Source organism: Neomonachus schauinslandi, chromosome 1 (assembly GCF_002201575.2).
Source record: "Neomonachus schauinslandi chromosome 1, ASM220157v2, whole genome shotgun sequence".
In the NCBI taxonomy this organism is placed as follows: Eukaryota; Metazoa; Chordata; class Mammalia; order Carnivora; family Phocidae; genus Neomonachus; species Neomonachus schauinslandi.
Window position 1 is genome coordinate 79094652 of NC_058403.1, and position 23192 is coordinate 79117843.

The window sequence follows — 23192 nt, forward strand, 5'->3', positions numbered from 1 at the left end:
AAGTACTCATTCCCTGAAGATGCTGTACAGATTTAAGAGATTTAATATACTCGAGGCTTTCTGTTGTTTCTACTTCCTCCCTTAAAGTCCATCCCCAATAAATTGCCGTTCATTTTTGTCCTTCAGATTTTGTAGTTTTTAGAGAGGGAAGAACCTGACTGTGAGTCATATCTGTAGCCTGGCCTGGAATGAAGTGAATGTGTCTGACGCATCCCCTCTCCACGCACTGCTGTTAATAGCATGTTATGTATGGCAGCACAAATTCACTTTGGGATCCGAAACTGAGTTTCGGAGATGCTTAATAGAACCTTCTTTGACAGACTGAATGATGTACTTCTAATGGTTAGAGTGAGGGGTGTTTTTAGTTTTGAATCTTAAGAGGGATTGTTTTTAGCTTGTTACCTTATATCAAGCTAAAGGAAATTTCCTTCTATTCCAAGTTTAGTCAGAGTTTTTAATATGAATGGATATTGAATTTTATCAAACATGTTTTCTGTCTGTTGACATCATCAAATGAATTTGCTCCTTCCATTTCTTAATGTAGTGAGCTACATTGGTTTATATGAAACCAACGTTGTATTCGTGTGCTAAACCTAACTTATTTGTTATATATTACCTTTTTTGCTGGACTTTTTATTCTAACATATATTGAGAACTTCTGCATCCGTATTTATGATTGAGAATAAGGTATAATTTTTTTTCTTATATTATCCTTGTTGGGTTTTAGCATTGAAGTTATTCTCCTCAAATGAGTAGAGGGTGTCCTCCTTTTTATGTATACCAGAATAGCGCATGTGAAATTAGAATTCTTTATTCCTTGAATTTTTGGAAGAATTTATAAGTAAAATCATTTGGGCCTGATATTTTCCTTGTGGGCAGATTTTTAATTACCAGTTAAGAATCTTCACTTTTCTGGTGTTGCTCTGAATTTCTGTTTAGTTGAGTGAATTTAATAAATTACTTTTTCTGGGAATTTTTCCATTTTGTCTGAGTTTTACAATTAATTGCCATAAAATCTCTAGTTAGTCCTTGGCAGACAATATCATCTGTCTTTTCAACAAATCAACTTCGGTTTTGTTCATCCTCTCTATTAGATGTTTTTTCGTTGATTTCTCTCTGCTCTTACTAAAATCTTTTATTCTTTCTATTTTCTTTCATTGTTTTTCTTTTCCTAGCTGCTTTGGTTGGATGATTCACTCATTAATTTTTTAGCTTTTTTTCTTTATAGTATAACATATAACCAAATAAAACTTCTCCTAAGGCTGGAATGACCAGATATTGGAGTTTGTCCCAGGTCACTTATAGTTTATGCCTAATGGAAGTTATTGGTCATAGCTTTCCTTTTTACTCCCCCAGATGTCCTGATTTGGACAATCAGTTATTTGATTTCCCTACCCAAGTCCTGCTTTTTAGCTGCATCCCTCAAGTTCTGATTTAAATTAAAATTCTGATTTAATTTAAAAGCTCAGTTCTAAGTGTTTTCTTTTTTTCTCTCAATCCTGTAGTTCTTTAAAAATATATTTCTTAATTTCCAAACATATGGGAGTTTTCTAGTTGTCTGGACTATATGATTTTTATTTAAATATCATCAAGAGAGTATTTAAAAGTAGTTATAGAAACAGTGTAGGCTCTGGAGTTGGGCCTGGGATTGAATCCCACCTCTGCTACTTCCTATCTATATGACCTCAGGCAGGCACTTAACTTTGTCTGAGCTTTGGTTTCTTCATCTGGAAATGGGAGAATGGTAGTTACTTACCACCTAGAATCATCGGGTGGATTAAATGACGTCGTACTGGCACAGAGAAGGTGCTCAGTAAATGCTAGCTTCTGTGACACTTTTTAAAGATCACTCTCGTATTCCATAAAGGAATCTTCCTAAAATGATGCAGATAGCACAGCTTAGAAACTTCTGTTGCTTCACTGGTTAAGGGTAAGTTTTTACCATGTAAAGCTCCCTTTATTCCTAATCTTTTCATCATCAGACGTATTAGTGTTGTACATATAAAGCTAATAATACTCTCACCAGCTGATATTCTGAGGACATCCTGTATTTCCATCCCCGTCCTTCTTCTGTGTTTGATGTTAGGAAATCAGACAAACATCTAGGCCTTTAAAGGACATATTTTGTTCCTCATCTATCAGTGTTTTATCACAGTTTAGATGGGCCAAATTTGAGTCGAGACAGTGCTGACAGACCTCACAGAGCCCTGCGAGCTTTTTCAGAGTTCTGTGGTGGGCTTTTAGGGAGTGTTCGAGTTCTGTTTGGTAACAGTGTCTGGCTCTTGGAATATGGCAGGAAAGTAAACATTAGTGTGAAATAAATGTGAATAAAAATCAGCATTCTCATTCTGAGAAAGGAGAGTGGATATTGGGCAGGCAACTAGTGGACTCTGTTATATGTGTGTGATAGTTTTCTCCCAATTCCTTAATCTCCCCTTACGGTTGTCTAGCTTCTGAATTTCGCTTGTTGGGGGGTAGGGGAGGACATGGGCAGTTGATGGTGGTGTTTGAAGGTAATGTATACTGAGAACAGCGAGCCAGGCCCTGTTTCATGCATTAGCTTTTGTAACCTTTACAACAAACTTTTGGACAGGTATCCTGGTTGTCCTTACTTTATTGATAAGGAAAATGAGGCTCAGAACAGTTACATAACTCACCCAAGGTCACACAGCCAGTAAGTGGTAAAGATTGGATTTCAGCCCAGGATCTTCTGCCTTCACAGCCACAGCCTCTCACCCGGCTCTGCTGCTTCCCTGTTCTATCTTCTCTTAGCCTTAATGGAAACATTAAGTACATGGTGTTGGTTTCTTGGCCGACTTTATGTATCATCTCCCGGCGGCGTCTGAACCACGGCTACTTTACCTGGCACCCATAGCCACTGCGTAGCCTTCTTCCAATCCACACTTTTCTCCATTCTTCCTCTAAGCATTGTGTTTACTCTGTGTGTTGGCAGCAGAAACCGAAAAGGAAATGCAGAAAAAGCATCTAACGGTTTTCATAACGTAAACCAAATGTTGGTAGCGTGGGTGAGCTCTTGGGAGGAAAGGCGCTATATAAATCTGACAAATAAATAAATAACTGGTTCTTTAAATAAACTGGCACCGAAAAAGCTTTAATCTGTAACCTATTGAATTTAAGCTCACTTGATAGTCAGAAATCTCCTTTTGCTCACCAACTACCAACTGTGAGTTCACCACGGCCTGAGGAGTTCTGTTGGGACGGCGGGTGTGGGAGGGAGAAGGGAGCGGGGTGAGCAGAAGGGGTTTGTGAGGAACCAAGCCGCTCCTCCACTGAAAATGATTGCCTGCCTCAGTGAACAAGAGGCATCTTTGTCCTAGCTGTATTATATATACAACACATTCTTAGATACTTCAAAAGGATTGCGGAAAGGGGAAGGGGGTTCAAATGAAGGTCAGTGAGTAAAGTTCACAGAATGTATTTTGAGGACAAGAGTGGAATTACTTTACTAATCTCTGCAAATAAAAGCCATTATCAACAGCAAGCTCTGAGCGAATCTTTCTCCAAACCTGTTGGTTTTGTGACCTACCCTTAAGATCCCCTTTGCCATGCCACTCCCTCAGGACAAACCAGGACTGAACCATCCCAATTATAGAATCTGTTCTGCAGATCCCCGGCCCCTAAGCTCCAAGCACCCTTAAAGTGGGGCTTGGGGGAGGGGCAGGGGCTGCTGGCTGGTACCCATATGGAAGTACCTCTTCCTCAAGGGGCCGCACCAGGCCGACTCTAGAGTTTCATTCTGGAAGGTGAGAAGCTAGGCACCGGGAGGAAGTGAAGGGCTTGGGCCTGTCAGCTGCAGGGGCTCTGGTTACAGAACTGAGCGGTTCTGCGCCCTCCCAGAGCCATCAAAGGAAGTGATTTGTGGAGGTCACCTTTGAAGGAGCCAAGATGGTGGCAGAGGGGAGAGAGTGTGGAAGATGGGTGCCTCTGTTACTGTTTCTTCCTGCTAGTGTAAGGTCTGATCTCGGAAGCTAAGCAGGGTCGGGCCTAGTTAGTACTTGGCTGGGAGGTTTGGTACTTTATAAAAATAAGGCCTTGAGAATATCTTTATCTTTCTTTTCTGCCCACTTCTTCAGAATTCACTTCAAAAATCAGGTTTGCAGTGGGCCGCTGCTGCCTGTATTCTAAATGTCAAGCCTAAACCCGGGTTTCAAATTTACACTTCTTCAAAGACCCTGGAAGGGTTTTCTTAAATAACAGCAACCTTGAAAATCCGCATTCCTGAAGAAGTTCCACTGTAATGCATTCAGTGCCGCTGGGAAAGGCTCTCAACCCCTCGAACCTTAAATAGTTTGTACAACTTGTTTAATACATTGGCCAGGCAGATTCTGATGCCTTTGATGTCTGGGATAAAAGGATAAGCATATGTAAAACTGTTTGGTGATCTTCATGTTATGACATGATCTTGCGGTACTGCTTTTGGTAAGGTAGTAAAGATCCCCACAGAGTGAGTGCCTTGCTAAACCCTGATCTAAACAATGTTTCTTCTGCATCCAAATCTCTTCAGTTAAAGATTTTGAATCTTGATATTCTAGAAATCTGTTGGCCACCTGTTGCCACAGATTGATTCAAATCAAATTCAAGTTATTTTATGAAAGCTATTCATAGGATTCAAGTGAAAGTTAGAGTAAGACCTTAATATTACAGGATTCTATTGTTGATTTTAAATAACCCACTGGAATTCATTGTTGTAAATTTTTTATTTTTGAACCTGAACCTCGGCTCCTGCTTTCTACCTGAGGGCATATATTCACAGATGCTTTTCTTTATACACAGAGATGAGTGTCTTACACATATTTCATGGATCGAGACCTCACCTTGAGGGTTACCATCTCTAACTTCTACACCTATCCTCCAACTGTGGTGCAAACCATGCTTTGTAGACATGATTTTATTTTATCATTCCAGTAGCATTTTGATGCATAATACACCCCCATGTTACAGATGAGGAAACTGAAGCCAAGAAAATTTGCCCTCTATCACTTTCCCTTTTACTGTACTGCCCTTCCAACAGAGAAAGTGCAGTTGACATACTTTTGGATTTTTCTGACAGCTGAAGGATATTAATGCTACCCAGTTAATAACAAAAGGCTTTTATTGTTCTGTCTTATTATATGGTAGTGTATATTTATTAAACTGCAGATGAGCAAAAAAAGAAAATCCCCTAATATCATAACCAACCAAAGGTAAACAGTGTTCACATTTAGTTATGCAGCTCTCTCCAAGATTTGTATGACACCATACTTTTTTTCATAAATAATTTTTATTTTTGCAAAAATTTGATGTTCTTTGTAACTTCCACAGTATGTCAAAAATATCTTTCCAGGTTCTTACATATTTGTGTATTACATCATATTTGATCGTTGCTCTCAACTAAAGAACTATATCACAATGTGCTTAGCCAGTTCCCTTGTTGGAGGCTTGGACTGGTGACCATCCTTGTAACTAGATCTCATCATATTTATGATTTCAGTGCTTTTTATGTGCCAGGCACAGATCTATTAACTACCGATTCATCCTCCAAGTAACCAGGACAAACCTTTTCTCTCTTACTACTTTTTTGATCACTGATGACGTTGAACTTCTTGTTTGTTTACGATCATTAGTATTTCTTCTTTAGTGATTTTCCTATTTATGTCCGTTACCCATTTTTTTCTACTGGGATATTCATTCTCTACTGATTTTTAAAAGCTGCTTATGTCAACAATATTGCTGTACCTGTTAGAGATTTTTCTCCAGCTTGTTTTGTTTTTGGTTTTTGGTTCTGATGTTTTCTGACTGTTAGAGACATTCTCCTCGGTTTGTTTTCTTTTGATTTTGTTTCTGGTGTTTTTTGAACTGTAGAAATTTATACAATGAGGAATATCCATATTTATCTTGATGATTTCCACTGTTGGTATGATGTGTAAAAAGGTTTTCCCTCACTCTCAGATTATATGTTTCCACATATATTTTCTCTGTCATTAAGGTTTCACATTGAAATCTTGAATCCATATGAAATTTATTTTGACATGTGGTATAAAACAGGGACCTTCCCCTCACTAATTTGAAATGCTAACTTTAACAAGTAGTAAATTTTAGAATATACCTGACAGTTTTTTGACTTCCCATTCAATTCCTTAGATATGCCTATCTTTCATTCCTTATATTGCTGTTTTAATTATTGCAGTTTTAGAAAATTTGTGAATATATCTAAAAGATCATTATTTCTTTTCAAAAATTGTTTACTATTTTAAATAAAGTATAGAATCATTTTATCAAGTTGATTGGGAAAGCATTGCTTTTAAAGAATAATTGTCAGTGAACCAATAGCTTCAAAGTCCTCTAAATGTTTTCTCTTTAACTAAATTTTCTTTCTTTTCCTCAGAAAAGAGTTTTGGGGTGCCTGGGTGGCTCAGTCAGTTAAGCGACTGCCTTCGGCTCAGGTCATGATCCTGGAGTCCCGGGATCGAGTCCCTCATCAGGCTCCCTGCACGGCGGGGAGTCTGCTTCTCCCTCTGACCATCCCCCCTCTCATGCTGTCTCTCTCATTCTCTCTCTCAAATAAATAAATAAAATCTTTAAAAAAAAAAACAGTTTTAAGGTTTTATTCTTATGTGGCCTACACATTTCCTGATTATTCCTAGAGATTTTCTGGTTTTCATTGCTATTATGAATGGGATTTTTTAAATTACATTTTCTAACTGGTCAGTTTGTACTCTTTGGTCTTTAAAATTTGATTCTATCTACAGGTAAAAGAAGGAATGAACTAATAAACATATGTATATGTGAGTCCTATTTGCAAATAAGTGGTCTTATATATTTAGACACATAACCTGGCCCAATTGTACAGAGGGACTGTATGAAATAAACATGCATGGGAGACAAGAGGCTACCGTGTCATTGCTTTGATTGCTTTTTTGCCACTCCCTGACTCAAGAGGTCTGAAATATGCCCTATAATTTTGGAAAGAGGGTAAAATGTTCAGAAATAGGCATTAATAAGTGCTTTGCAAATAATTTCATTTATCTGAACTTCTAATTCCCAGTGCTAAATCAGAGTAGGCATATATCATGTTCTTAGCTAAAAACTGTAACTACTTTCTTCTTGCAGATTTCAGAGACAACTGTCTGAACCCTGCCACCCCTTCCCTCCTCAGTCGGGAGTTCCTGGAGATAATCGCCCCAATTACCACCGGCAAATGTCAGAACCGATTGTCCCTGCAGCTCCCCCGCCCCCTCAGGGATTCAAACAAGAATACCATGATCCACTCTATGAACATGGGGTCCCAGGCATGCCAGGCCCCCCAGCACATGGGTTCCAGTCACCAATGGGAATCAAGCAGGAGCCCCGGGATTACTGCGTTGATTCAGGTTAGCACAAAGTCATGCCATTTCTTCCTTCATTCTCTCATTGATCTGTCTAGTCGTTATTGTCTTCTATGTGCAGGGCTTTAGGGAATAGTTTTATAAAAAATCACCCTCAAAGAACTTAGGAGCTACTAAAGCCGACTTGTTTATTCATAACTAAATACAAAACAAAACAGAAAAGCCATCCAGTGGGAGGAAGTGCAGTAGTTATTCAAAAGTGGTGGGGAGCACACCTCTGAGTCCAAGCCTAAAGATCCAATCGTGGCGATGCCCTTTTTAAGACCTATTATCTAAGGGTCACTGGACCTAGGAAATATCATTTCTGCATTTTAGTCCTTGCCCCTAGCTTTACGGCTTTCCTTTTGAATAGGGTAGACTCACAAACTCCCAATATGAGCATAAGGAAGAGAGTCTACACGTAGAATGGGATTCTTTCTATTCTTGAAATGAATGGTATTCTGAGAAATCACCTGGTATGTCATGACTATATGGGGTGCTGGGTACACCATGGAAAAGGCTGTCTTGTTGATTGCCTCATGGGATCCACTGCCCTATTGCATTCCTTTCATCTGGGCAAGGAGGCTGCTGGTGTCCTTCAGAGGCTGCTGACGTACACGGGGAGAGGTAACATGTTAGGGCACCCCTTGTCTGGTTGTGGGTTGCCTCTTGTCTAGGAACATAAGCATATCAAGAAGTTTAAGCTGTGCTTGGGGCTTCCCCCCTCCTCTGCCACCACCACACACACTCATTCACGAACTACGAATCTTATAGGCCAGGCATATTAAATGAGATCATTAGGGGTAAGAAGAGTTGGAATTCTGCATTTGGCACATTTAGAAACTGTTTCCTCCTCTTCTTTTCCTCTTCTTTCAGAAATTACTTGAACTTTCTCACTCTTTTCTTGCAGTTGGTGCTAAAGGAATTTGAGGGTGGTGGGTAGGTTTTCAGCCTTTTCCATGGCAGTTTTTCTTGAAGACCCTGGGGAAGGGTGGGGCAGTATGTATTTGAATGAATTTTGCAAGTGGAATAGGCTATATAGTTTGCTCTTGGCTTTCTGGGAGATAATACATAGATTGCTCAATTCAGGCAGAAATGGATTATGGGAAAGGCTGGGAGGTAGACAGAAGGGAGACATCTGTTGCTTTATGATAAAAAAAATTACCAAGCGTATAGGTATTGATAGCTTGTAAAATTCTCACTGGCATTCCTCCTAAAAGCTTTGATGTATTTTTCTCAGGAACAGGCATGACCAGCAATATTTTTCCTTGGGGATTGACATTTTAATCCGTCCTGAAGAGTTTTTTCACCCCACCCCACCCCACCCTACCTCACCCCACCCCACTCCACTTAAAGCAAGACACTCAGCAGATGTTACCGTATCTGTAATTCATGTGTCCCGCATGGGCACAACTCAACCTACCAGCTTTCCTCTCAGTGGACACCTGGATAACCTGATGCTTGAAAAAGAGCTCACTTGAGTTCGGGTTTCATTCCAACACTTCCAACAGGGGGAAACGTCCTTGCAAATGGCCTTGCCCTCGCTTCCTAACCTCAAATCCCCTAACCTCTTTGGCCTAAAAAGCACCCTCATCCATTGGCACAGAATTGGATGTGACCACCAGCTGTAAAGGGGAGCAAATTGGGAAAGATCTAAAGCACCCCTCATCCCACTCTAACCCCCAAAGCCCCTGAGTCAGTAGAGACAGAAGGTCAAGCTCGGCCTTTTGAAAGCCAGTTTCTTTTTATACCATTAGCTCTCTCCCCAGATTTGGTGTTAACTAATTTCTAAAATGAACAAGTTATAAGAATGAAGCATCATTTTTTCCTTCTCGTTCTCTTGATGAGGAGCCAAGAGTCCTACTTTCAAATGGTGGGTGATGGTGTTGCCCATGTTGCCAGTTAGGGTGGCACCTCTGTCCCAGGTCAAGACCAGAAAGACATGACCTGAGAGCAGGAGAAGGTCTAGGGGCTTCACTACGGGGCTGCAGTTCAAGAGATGTGCTGACTCACGTACAGAAGCTACTGACAGAGTACGTGTCTGTTTCTCTTTCAGAAGTGCCTAACTGCCAGTCGTCCTATATCAGAGGGGGGTATTTCTCCAGCAGCCATGAAGGTAAGTAACTTTTTAAAAAAAATAATATTCAAGCAAGCTTAAAATTTCTCAGCTTCCAGGCTAAGATTTGGGATCATAGATAGGTTAAACCTTTCTTAAGTCATGAAAATGAGAGCTAATTGATGGTAACCTTCAGTTATTTTGAGGCACACTCCTGAATGCAGTGAGGGCCACCATCATTTTCAATAATAATGGCTCTCACTTTTCAGAGGTCACAGGATAATATGAAGAAAAAATAAACCAATCTGGTTCCCCCATTTCCATCCAGGGAGGTGTATGTGGCCGTTTATAACATTATCAGCCTGAACTAGAACTTGGGAACTGTGTGAATACTTGAGATGGTACGTTTAGGACTTCTTCTCTGAACACTGAAACGGGGAAGGGATTTTTTTCTTAGAACATTTTTCCCAGAAGTACATCTTGTTTTTTGTCCTAAAGATTTATTTATTTATTTATTTGACAGAGAGAAACATAGCAAGAGAGGGAACACAAACAGGGGGAGTGGGAGAGGGAGTAGCAGGCTTCCTGCTGAGCAGGGAGCCCGATGCGGGGCTCGATCCCAGGATCCTGGGATCATGACCCGAGCTGAAGGCAGACGCCTAACGACTGAGTTGCTTTTTGTCCTATACATCTGTCCTTAAATACCCAGGGCAGTGTGATTCCCCAAACCCATGGCATCAGCTTCACCTGGGATCTGTTGGAAATGCAGGTTCTCGGGACCCACCCCACACTGCTGACTCAGAGGCTCCAGGGGCCCAGCACTCTGGGTTGTGACACGCCTTCTAGGGGGTCCTGATGCACGCTCAGTTTTGAGAACTGCTCTAGCATGGAGAGTCGCAGCTTTGGTTGCACGTTAGAATCAGCTGGGAGCTTTTAAAACTTTTGGTGTCTGGGCTTCACCCAGAACAAGTAAATCAGAAATTCTGGGGTGGGGCTTAGGCATTAGTCCTTTTTCAAGGTCCCCAGGTGATTCCAGTGTGTATCCAAGGAGGATTGAAAAGCTCATAAGACAGTACTAGGAAGCATCTGCTCGTTTTTTAAGTGATTGGTTCACAAGCGTGATTTCTATGGGTAGCTGCTTCCCGCTGACCTGGTGAGAGGGGACACCCAGTGGGGTTGCACTGGGTGCCCGAGAATATTCTGAATGTGTGTCCAGCCCTGGGAAGGAAGAGCTGTCTACGGACCTCTGACTGTGATCGATCAGCACAGCTGTGTGGGGCTCTCTTCCAGGTTCCCGAATGTTTCTGCGGCAGCAACTGATGTCTGCAGCAGGCAAACTGGGAGGGAGTGGGGGAAGAGAGGGAGGAAAACATTGTGCATAATTACAACATTTAGAAAGGAGCATGCTCTTACAGGAAATATTTTTAGTAAAGCATTGGACTGCTTACTACACACAGAATATCTGGCGAGTTTGTGTGTTTCCCCCCTACTCTTTCCCATTCCTCTCCCTGACCACCCCCCATGCATCGGAGAAGCTAGTTTCAAAGAGACCTGCATTCTTAATGACTCTAAATTACCATGATGTGGCTTCTCCTTCCTTCTTCTATAGGCTTCACCACGGATGCCAGTTAGTGAGACAAGTGTTTCTGATTGGCATCTGCGATTACTAAGATAGCCATCCTGCCTTAGTGCTCGTTCACCTGGAATCTCTGTGCAGCGGGTAAATCTTTCCTCTCCACTGGGCTCCTCAAACAGGTTCTTCCTTCCTGCCACCTTTGAGTGGTGGGATGGTTGTGGCCACAACTGCTATAACTGCTGGGGCAAATTCAACTGACTTAACTTCACTTAAGCCAACAGCATCTTGCAGATGTTTTAGAGGACCTCGTGGGGCAGTGACTAGAAACCGCAGATACACCGAAACGACACTCATGGGCAGGCCCTCATCTGATTGGTTTGAAAACCAAACCTAGAATTTCATTGAGATTTACATTTTTTTTCCTGTATACTGTGAATGTATTATCCTTACCTAGAGGAAGAACAGGAAGAAGAGCACTAAAAATAACATGGCAAGTTTGACAGATGTGTAAACTTTGAAGGAGTTTACTTATAATGGCTTTATAATGAGGCAATTAAAACATCACTGGAGTGTCAAAATCCAAATGGAAAGTCAGGAAATTTATAGCTTCCTGGCAGCCAAGGCAAAAAAAAAAAAAAAAAAGGAAGGAAGGAAGGAAGAAAGAAAGAAAGAAAGAAAAGGGATTATGTAATTCTTGTTGATAATATAAAGTATAACAATTTGTCATAAGAGTCAGTTTCCTAGTACCAGACTGGAAAATAAATTTATCATAGGAGGCACTGAAACCCTGACTTAAAAGCTAGCATTGTATTCTTAAATCTTTTTTTAATGGAGAATCTTTCATATTTATTCAAATATTTGTTGAGCACTAATTATGTACGAGGTGATATGAGGATACTAAGATATTCAGGACATGGTCCTTATCCTCAAGGAATTTAGAATCCAGAACAGAGACTATATAAGATAAAGCTCTCACATTATCCGATTAATTTCTTTTTGGGGGGAGGGGAGGAGGGAGAGAGAGAATCTTCAGGCCCAGTCTCACAACCCTGACCTAAGCCAAAATCAAGAGTTGGACGCTTAACCGACTGAGCCACCCAGGCACCCCTACAATTCATTTCTTAATAGTACTTATCACAGTGTACAATTACTATCTTAATTTTTTTAACATTCATTTATTTTACAGTTATGTGCCAGGAACTAGTCTTGACATGGAGGTATAAAGATAAACAGATCAATATAACAGAATATATGTTAATAACTCATAATATTCTCACACAACTAATTCTCATACAATTAGCATCTTCCGCTGTCTGCAAATGAGGAAACTGGAGCACAGAGGTCACACAGCCCATCCAGGTCCATCATTCTGGCTCCATGGCCCACACTCTGTAATGCTCCACAGTACCCCGAGGCTCAGTTTTCTTTCCCTGCTTTATTATATGTCTCCTCCTGTCGGGGTACAAGCTCCATGAGAGCAAGAACCGAGTCTCTATTCTTCTTGTTATCCACCCTCTTCTGGTGCCTGGCATAAATATTTATTGGATTAAATAATAAATAAATGTCAATAAAATATACTTCCTTTGATACCGTGAAGCAAACAGAGAAATAGTTCTTGGGGCTGAGAAAACAAAGATGAATAATACAAACCTCAAGATAATCTCAGTTTCTTCCAAGTTGGGCAGTGCTTTCCCAGTCCCAGGCCTTTTAAGCATGGCACTGGTCCTGCCAAGAAGAACTTGATCTTGGCCAATTGTGAAGAAAGAACAGCCGTTTATTTCTTGGCGTCTTTACCCGTGGACTTTTCAAGTGCTCGCAAATCCCTCTCAGAATCTCAGGCTAGTCCTTCACTGCAGCGCAGCCTCGTGGCCTGTCCCTGCCGCACCCCAGACACGCACACACACCCCTGTAGTACCCAGCCAGGTGGATGGAGCAGGGCACTGGGCTGAGCACATGGGAGCTGCCGGGTCTCTCTGCTGAGGAGTGTGCTGGAAGAGGAGCAGGCTCGACCACAGGGAGGGATAGGGTCCCCATCAAGCCTATTAACTGACTTTGATTTGAACCACTGATCTTGTCAGGGTCCCTGGTGACATGACTGGGTGGTCAGCGTGGAGTGCACATTAAGGGTGTGTGGATTGAGAGTGCCGGCCATCCTTCCTTCTCCCTTTTTTTTTTTTTTTTAAGATTTTATTTATTTATTTGTCAGAGAGAGACAGTGAGAGAGGGAACACAAGCAGGGGGAGTGGGAGAGGGAGAAGCAGGCTTCCAGCGGAGCAGGGAGCCCGATGCGGGGCTCGATCCCAGGACGCCGGGATCACGACCTGAGCCGAAGGCAGACGCTTAACAACTGAGCCACCCAGGCGCCCCCTTCATCCTTCCTTCTCCTTGACCCCTTTCACTTTTTGCCCTATTTTCCTTTCATTTCCACTTACATGTGTTGAGCCCATCAGTTCCCCTTTTTTGACCTCTGTTTTGTTGTCTCTATAATGAATACGTTTTTATTGCTGGAAAGTCTCTTCAGATTTCTTCCATTATGTCTGGTGATAATACTTCCAGCTTGCTTTTAAACTTGTCGCTGGTCACAATCCTCCACAGGCCCAAGTCTTTACTCATTTTGGCAGCATTGTCTACCCTCCAAGCCCTTTCATAATTGAATGAGGTACACGGGCAGCCTCGACAAGTCCTGAGAAAGGTTGAAATTAATATTTGCTAAAAGGAAAATGGCAAGACTATGTACAGATCAACCAAATCCTCCCGGCTAGGCCAACTGAAATAGATGAGATGTCTTCTCAGATATAAAAGCTTAGTCACAGCAACACTGACCTATACAGACCTCATAACAAGACGTGAAGGAACTTACTGGTGACTCAGCACTTCCCTGCAGTCTTAGCTTGAATGGCAGGAATCGACGCTTCTCTGACTGAGACATCAGAACACGAACACCTAAGTCCTTTTGAAGCCCCCCAAATTCAGTCTGGCATACATATGGCAATTAGTAGGGCTTAGGACCTGAAATAGTAGAATTCCATTTTAGTCCTTAAAGCCGGAGTTTTAGTAGAATACAGATAGAATTTGTTAAGCAACATGGTCTTTCTTTTTAAATTTTCCTTCAGGTTTTTCATATGAAAAAGATCCCCGGTTGTACTTTGATGACACTTGTGTTGTTCCTGAGAGACTGGAAGGTGAGTAGCCCCTCCAGTTTGTTGCTAAGCCGGAATGTCAGAGGTATCGGAACGCCTCAGTCTTGTGAACGCCAAGTTGGCCTTAACAACTCCGTTATGCCCAGATTGTCCAAGAAACCTAAGACTAAAGTATTGCATGTATATCCTCGTCCCAAACAGGCAAAGTCAAACAAGAACCCACCATGTATCGGGAGGGGCCTCCTTACCAGAGGCGAGGTTCTCTTCAGCTGTGGCAGTTCCTGGTTACCCTGCTTGATGACCCAGCCAATGCCCACTTCATTGCCTGGACGGGCCGTGGCATGGAGTTTAAACTGATAGAGCCTGAGGAGGTAAGCACTGGTGCTGGGCTTGGAGGATATTTGATTGGTTGATGATGATGATGATGATGATGTCTGCTCTTGTTTAGTTCTCCACTGAGGCTTTTTACTGTGTTAAGTTTGCTCTTCCTTCTCATTCAAATTCTGGCCTGGCCAATGGGCTTGGTAGTTCTCTTCCTAGTAATAGGACAATTTACAATTTGGGAACAGGCAGAGTTCTCCACTGTAGAAAACACAAAAAGTATTAGTAAGACGTCTGCAAAATCAGAAGAGTGAGGCCATGAAGACAGGCATCCACATAGCATCTGTTTTCCATCTTGGAAAGTCTTTTTCAAGTGTTGTTTCAGTGATACCAGCTTGTTTTGGTGTGGGTCCTCATATGTCACAGGCTATATTTGAGGCTACATGAACATATTGTATGACATTTTGGTAATATCAGACGCAACTACCCCCCCACCATATATTTCAAATGGCTCTACCCTAGAGAGAGAAAATGATCAGAAATGGGTCAATCTTATGAGCCTAGATTTTTCTTAAGTGTATTATGTGGCATCACAATAGTTGAGAGGTAGCCCAAACCTTCATTATTTTAATAGAAAAAGAAACACCACCAGAACTATAGACAGAAAGGCCTACAGACAGCACCAGGACCATTTCTTCAATGGGGAGAATCTACAGAACCCCTTTCCTGAATATCACATAGCAAAGTAAATTAAATCATGTTCTCAGTTTGGCATATTCCAAAGGGGTTGATTTCAAATTTCTATTTGATTTAGACTCGAGAGAGATTATAAATGGGAAAAAAAAAATGCCCTGAAAATCTGATGTAGGCTTCTTTTGGTAGCATATACCTGGGTATTATATGCTAAACCAGCAGAGCAAAAGGTATCTTTGGGTTGGGTGTAAATGAAATGGGGACAGTCCCCTTGGAAGGCATTTGAGCAAGAAGGGCAGTTTGAGATGTTCAATTAACTCCGGGGCTCACTTCAGCCCACCAAGGGTATCAGTTGGCCCCGGGGGGTTAACAGCACTTGATTTGGAAGAAGAAAATGGTCTGAAAGTTAAAATGAGAAAAGGAGACTATGTGGATTGGAAAGTCTAAAGAATCCTGGCTGGTAGGAGGGGCAAGGAAGGCTTCACTAAAGGCAGTTATAAAAGAAGGATCTGTGGTGTTCCCTGTCTTGTATCCTTCATAACAATGAAAGTGTGTCAACATCTCCTATCATCAGCCGTTTCCGTTAAGACTGAGTCTCCCTTCAAAGCCAGAGTTTGGTACGCCTGTGTTTTTCGGAGTCTTCTCCTGGGGCAAGTCATGTGGAAATGGCGCCATGCTCGAGAGCCATCCACCCCACCTTCTTGGCCTGGTTGGTAGGAGGCTTGAAGAAAGCGTGTTGCCCGGACCCACTGAGGCTTGCTGCAAGCACGTCTGTCATGGAGCCAGTCCTTATTGATTTATCTCATTTCACAAACAGGAGCTTTTATTACTTTATTGCCACTGCCTCGGGCCTAAGCAGAGCCTGTGTTGTTGCAGGTAAACCTGGTTATGACCCTCTGTAAAGCTGTTATTGAATCTTCTGCTCTCCTACCAGCAGGAAAGACAATGATGAACAGATGGCAAAGGGCGCCTGCTTTCGTACTTCATAGAGAAACTAATATTAATCCAAAACGCTCATAAATGCCAAGTAGCCAAGTCACACGAGAGGCCTCTGGTGGCCTTGCACCTCCCTCGGCTGACGGGACCGCTTCGTTTCTGCAGGAAGTACTTCTTTCCACCCCACCTTGAAATCCCCCAGCGCTCCGCGAGCTCTGAGTGTTCGGTTCTCTGACGTTCCAGAACCACTTCTGTGCCGCGTGCGCACTTGGGCCGCAGGACATGCCACGTGCAGCGTTGGTTGAGCTCTTTCCCTACTGGTTGTATAACTTTGCCGTCCCCACTCTTTGTTAAAGTCAGGAAGAGACCAACTCCTCGAGAAAAGCTGGAAGACGTTGTCATGGGGGGAGCTTGAAGGGTGAAGCGGAGGAGGAAGCTGTTTGGGACGTAATTGTAGGCAGCTGTGTGGCTGAGTAGTGCACTCTGGGTAATTATCCATAATATCCATTACACTGTGCATGGAAATTGTGGTTTTAGAACTGCGTTTTGGCAGGCCCCCTAATCAAATGTCTTTTGATAGTCATCCAGCTTAGCACCCTCTCAATTATGACTGACTCGGCTTTAATCTGGAGCCATTTTAACTGTGAATCTGCATTAATGAATATTTTGGGGGGTAGGGTTGTTTGTTGAACATGTGGCAGATAACTGATGCCATGGGGAGGTTTAAAAGGATGGGCTGCGAGAAAGAGCTGCTCCCCATGCTGTGGCTTGCTCTCTCTTGGAAAGGGAGGGGGAAAAAATGTGAGTTTTTTTTTTTTAACTCTTTCTCGGCCTCTGTCCTCAAGATGCGTGTGATCAAAGTAATGAATGGGAAAATGAAAGAAAGAGCTGCTAACAAGCTCTTGCCTGCTCCCCTCCCCCCCAGAAGTAGGGCAGCCCTCATTTCCAGCAGCTTACGGTTGTGCCGCATCATGCATTACTGTAGGAGGAGCAGCCCTGGGGAAGGCTACTGAATCACAGGGCCCCGGCCCAAGAGGATGAGTCAGTAACTATGGCTACCAGAGCTGCTTGGAAGTCGGTGCATGTACAGAACCTCGCTCCAGTAAGCCATTGCCTATGCAAGTGACGGCAAAGAGAGGTCAAGGCTGAAGTTGAAGAATATTCCAGAATTGATTTCCACCACTGAATCCAGTAAGGCGATGAGGCCGGGCTTCCTTTCAGGTGCCCTGCATCACTTGCGGGCTCACAGCAGTTCAAGGACAGCTTCGTAGTGTCCTTTCTTTGGAACAGGGTGGAAGGACATGTATTGGTTGAGCAGGTCTCCCTTGCACCGCTGTTTCTGTTGGTTTAAAATGTTTATCTTCTCTAACCAAGGGATGGATTTTTGGTGAATTGTGCCTTTTTGGCTATTTCGAAGAGACACTTGAATGGGTGCAGTATGGAGAAAGGAGAGCCAGGGACATCATGCGTGCCATACGGGGCCCAGGGCAAATGAATGGAAACTTCGCTTTCACACGGTCTGTTGCAAGGCAGAGAGGAATCATGGCTATTGAATTATTCTAATGTAATTAGGACAGACGCATTCTTCCTGGCTTATCAGATCATTTCTGGTATTTTTAAAGGTCATTTGAGAATCCTGATTTCAGAAGATGTTGCTTTCATTCTGCCCAGATGCTTTAAGGAAGTATTTTAAGTGAAATGCTTTTTTATGATCCGCTTTTCCCATTTGCAGTCTCCCTACTTCCCATTCCATGTGTAACATCTGTTTTTTTAAAGCTCAAAGGAATATAGTTATTTTGTGTGTGTTTTTTTTAAGTTTCCAAAAGTGACCTCAAATATTCAAAACATGGCCCCTGGTTTCCATACATTTAAAGACCTCTGAGGAGACTCCCATTTCTAGAGTTACTCTCCTCCTACACGGACTGTCGTCCTTACAAGTAGGATTTGGATGTTGAGATACTTGAGAACAGAAATTGCTTGGCTATCCCGACAATTGGGTAAAGTCCACTAGGAAGTTTTCTTGCTATAAGGCTTCTTTGCCCAAAGCTCCAATTACATCTCCCCATCACTGCACCTCAGGTGGACTGGGTTGGATATAATGCACTTCAGAACTGTTTGGGAAGCCCTGTTAATTTTTCATTAAGTGGATAATGGTGCTGCATGTTTTAATGTCCATTCTGCAAGTCTGCTGGGAGCAGGGGATTGGATGGCAGTGGGCTGGAATGATCTGGCTCCCCCTTACTCCATGAGCTGCAGTAAGTAAACAGCTCCCAGCCCCTCGCCAATCTTATTAGAATTGAACTTTTGCTCTGCTGGCCCATTAGCAACTCACTAGTGTGTTCCTAATGTTTCAGGAATGACCATTCTAATTATTCCTTATTGACTGCTACAGAAACCATAGCACTTAATGGCAACATGTTAATGGTCTATGGGTATTGGTCAATAATTCATATGTGGAGAAACAGTAGAGAGCCTGCTTCCTCTGGGACATTAGCCAAGCCCTCTGCAATCTTAAAGTGCTAGGATTCTTCCACCTCTGGATCTCACCTCTCTTAGCGGTTGTGACTGAATCATCACCTTTGTTGAATGTTGGGTCTTGAGGGAATTAAGTATTTTTGCTTCCAGGTCAGGGAAGTGGACCATTGACCAAAGCAGTCAAATCACAGAACTGGCACTCCTGGGATTGGGAGAATACCACTAGGCCCAGGGAATGAGTTTGCATTGCTCTCTACTTTCCTGTCTCTTTAGGTTGCTCGGCGTTGGGGCATCCAAAAGAACCGGCCAGCCATGAACTATGACAAGCTCAGCCGTTCTCTACGCTATTACTACGAAAAGGGCATCATGCAGAAGGTGAGCCATTATAAGAAGCACCTAGACCACTCTGACCACTTTCAAAGAAAATGTCAAGGGCTTCTATAATGTGACTGTTTATAATGGCTAGGAGAAAATGTTAGCCTTGTAAGTGATTCTGTGGTAGGAAAAAATCTTGGGAGAACAAACTTAAGAGTCAAATGAGATATAAAGGATACCTTAATGCTCTTGGGAAAACGAACACCAGAGGTTGCACGTGGAACACACTATAGGAAAATAAGGCTCCCTGGTTTTACTTAAACTGCCTCAAATTACAAAAATGTCCAGAAACATAGGCCAACAATTGCATCCATAAAGGAGTACATGAAGGAATCAACTTGAAGGCCTCCACTGACATAAGAGCTGAGTTGAAGTCTTTAGCTGTCAAAACACCCAGACCTCTAAATATCTTGGTTAAAGACTCTCAATAGCATTAGGGGAGTAAGGAAATCCTATTTCTCTTCCAGAATTTACAGAAAAAACTGGAACGCAAGTTAAAAAAAAACCAAGGTTTGTAAAATGGCAGCGGAAGCACCTAGTACCAGCTCGCTCTTTGCAAAATAAAGGATAAGGCGTATTTTGAGGAAACTGGCACAAAATCTGAAAACCCCGTGGATAGGCAGAAGTTGGGGATGGTTAATCACTGGTTGGTTCATCTTTCTTAAGCCACCATATTTTATGCCGTGCTGTTGCCCAGATTCTAGCATTTACACATTTAGGCAGTCTGTGTGGTGGGTGGCCAATAAGATGCACTTGGCAGAAGCATATGGCCATTGCTGCTGAGAACTTGTCTGTGCCGAAGCCAGGCTGATCTTTCTCATAGGCAGGTGGTAATGTGACCCCATATTCCTCTCACCATCTTAAAAAATATTAAACAGCTTGCCATGGTCCTCTGGATAAAGAAGAAAGGTGAAGTTAAAGATAAAGTCTTACAGACTTTCTAGTGCTTCATACAGACTGTGAGGCTATTCCCAGTCTGGGCACCATCACCCAATTCCTGTTTCCTCACCCACACTTGACTGCTCTCGCTGGCACGGCCATCTTCTCTTAATTAATGTAGGATTTGTTTACCAAAGAATATACACCATGTGCATGGAGGTCATCAAGCATATTTGAAAATGAAAAAAAAACCCCACCTATTAAGCTATCATCCTATTTAAGAACCAGAACATTCCGAATGCCTTCATTACCGGCCAGCCGATCATCCCTGCATCACTTCCAAGAATCTGAAGTCCTGGGACTGGGTGTCCTTTCCTGCTTCCGGTCGCACCTGCACACCTTTCTCTCACAGCCCTTCTCTCTGTACTGTAATGTAAGCTCCTGGGGGGCAGAGCTGAGGGTTTGACTTCAGTGCTTGGCACAGAGTTGATAGATAACCTAGGAAGGGTGGTTGCTCAATTTCCCTTTTGTGTAAGGTGTACAGTTCAGCGGTTTTTTAAATATATTCACAGAGTTGTGCAACCATCACCACAATCAATTTTAGAAGATCTTATCACCCCAGAAAGAAACCCCAAACCCACTAGCCATCACTTTCCATTTCCCCCAAACTTCTCACACACACACACACACACACACACACACTCACTCCCCTTTTAATGTTAATACTATTAGGTGGAATCCTAAAATTCAGGAAGAAGTGCTATCATTCCTTCGCTGTTCCCAACTCCAGATCCAACCTGAGGGAATGTGACAAGACATAATCACTTGAACTACCGACAGTGAGTTGTCCCTGTGACTAGGTCGTCAGTTGTTTCAGGAAGTAGAAGAGAACTTCATTTCTGAGAACAAGGCAGGCAAAGAGTACAGGAAGGCACAAGAATGAGGCTTGGATGGGTTCAGATCCTAATGCTCTCATTTATTAGTTGGGTGCTTTATATTAACCTCCCAAAGCCTCTCTTCCTAATAAAAGTGGAGATTAAAAAAAACAAAAAACCCTGCTGTAATTTCACAGGGTAATATATGTGAAAATGTTCCAGAGATAATACTGTGCTACCCAATGTAAAGGATTGTTGTTATATTTATGACATGACCCGTGAGTGAAAGAGAACTGATTAAAGGTGAATGATAGCATGCCCGTGTGAGCAGAGAGGTAGAAAAGCTGTGGTCCCAAACCCTCAGCTTTTGAAAGGAAGGATTGAAGTGCACAGAGGTTAAGACTCATTAGTGACTGAACGAGGAGGGGAAGCCATCCACTCCTGGCCCCTGATCTCATATTATTTCCACTATGCCCTTTTGCCTCCCTCTGCTGTGTATATGTACTGGCTTTTGGGGTGGGGCATCAAGAGATTTAGGGTAAGTCTGTAGCTTAAAAAACTAAACAGGGTTGATAGATCGCGTACATCTGCTACCCTTGACTTGCTTTGGCGAAGATGTTGCTTGTCCTGTTTCACTCCCACAGACCCTGATTCCTAGTGTTCGAATTCCAAAGAACGTTGGCGCAAACAGCCATGTTCTGGTGACTAGACAGACATGTCACCGTAAAATAAGCTTTCGGACCTATTAGGAGAATTCTGCTGTTACCTCTACAAGCTGCCACTGTAGCAATGGATTTTTTTAAACCCAAGATTTGGAAGCAAAGCCATATTTCTGCAATTAAAAGAGATTTTAGAATCACAACAGAATGACCAAAGGGCAGGGTTAACTTCAGCCTTTCGAATTTTTGAGCGTAAAAATATTTTATCAGTAATTTCAGCTGCCTTCCCTTGCCCCTTTGCATTACCCAAGCAAAGCGCGTTATCAGGTTTGATTTTCAGTGGTTGGGTCCTCTTGCACTGATGCTAAATGACCAGCAGAGAATAGCTGATCCCATTGACCTGGATGGCTCATCAACTACATCATGAGGCCTTCGAATCAAAACCTTTGGTTCTAATAATATTATAATGCATAAAATTCATAAAAAGGTAGTTAGCAGTTCTTCGGTGTAGCAGAACCATGGAATGCATAATTTAAAACTGCAGCTAAGCCAAAAAGCAATTTTATTTGGCTTTGGAACACATTTAAATTTCTACATAGGCTCTACTGATCAAATTCCTAGCCCTTCCAAATAACAAAGCAGTACTGTGAAGACTGTGAACTTCGGTGGTAACTGAAAACAGGGTCTGACTTCTGCCTTTCACTTTTCAATCCTCCTTGTAACACCAAGCACCAGCCTCGACATAACCTTTCTTTCTAAGCTGTGAGTACGACACAGTGAGAATTTTCCTCTAAAAGGACCTAAATAAATAAATAAATAAATGGCGAGCCTGTCTACTGTGAATTTGAAATTCAGATGTCTTCAACTGCTGAGCGGTGGTGTCAACAAAACACTTGGCAGATAACAGGTCTCCAAGATTTATCAAAATAAATCTGAATGATTTGGACAATCAGCTACTAATGAGCCTCCTTTGGTCCCTGGCTCCTTGAGAACCTGATGACGTAAAAATATCTCATCATCCTTCCCTGGGTTTCCCCTTCCCCCCGTGCCCTGTTCCAGCTGGGCCTGAGAAGGTGTGTTTTCTCTCTCTCAGGTGGCTGGGGAGCGATACGTCTATAAATTTGTCTGTGACCCGGATGCCCTTTTCTCCATGGCCTTCCCCGACAACCAGCGTCCGTTCCTGAAAGCAGAGTCCGAGTGTCACCTCAGCGAGGAGGATACCCTGCCGCTGACCCACTTTGAAGACAACCCGGCTTACCTCCTGGACATGGATCGCTGCAGCAGCCTCCCCTACGCCGAGGGCTTTGCTTACTAAGTTTCTGAGTGGCTGAGCGGCCGAACCCTAGAGCTAGCAGTTCCCATTCAGGCAAACGAGGGCAGTGGTTTTGTTTGTGTTTTTGGCTGTTCCTAAAGCTTGCCCTTTGAGTATTATCGGGAGAACCCAAGCTGTCTCTGGATTGGCACCCTTAAAGACAGATATCTTGGCTGGGGAGTGGGAAAAGGGCAGGGGCGGAAAAGCCATCAAAAGGCTGGTGCCTCAGCTCTGAATCCTGACAAGGTTTCTGGGAAGAGATTGCAATGGAGCCTCCTTCCCATGGACAATATATGCAAAGCAATACCTTGTTCAGGTTAGTGCCCACAAACCAGGACAAGAGTGTGTGACAATCTGCATTGATCATGGACTACTAATTGCCTTTACATAGAAGGGCTCTGATTTGCACAATTTATTGAAAAAGAAATGACAAACCTATAGAACGGTCGGCTAAGAAGCTGGGGAGGCTCAACCCGCGAAGGGTTAAAAGTAGATCTTAAAATTCGGAGAGTTCTTCTAGCTCAAGCTGAA

The 23192-nt window shown here is 42.7% G+C and overlaps 1 protein-coding gene across 1 annotated transcript in view; it reads left to right on the forward strand.

Annotated features, from left to right (window-relative positions):
* ETV5 (ETS variant transcription factor 5) overlaps positions 1–22664 on the forward strand; it is a 56970-nt gene extending 34306 nt beyond the window's left edge. The window contains 6 exon segments of the mRNA XM_021692491.2: positions 7111–7370; positions 9421–9480; positions 14110–14178; positions 14338–14507; positions 18835–18936; positions 22443–22664. Coding sequence (XP_021548166.2) covers positions 7111–7370; positions 9421–9480; positions 14110–14178; positions 14338–14507; positions 18835–18936; positions 22443–22664 — 883 coding nt within the window.
* Positions 22665–23192: the final 528 nt, after the last annotated feature.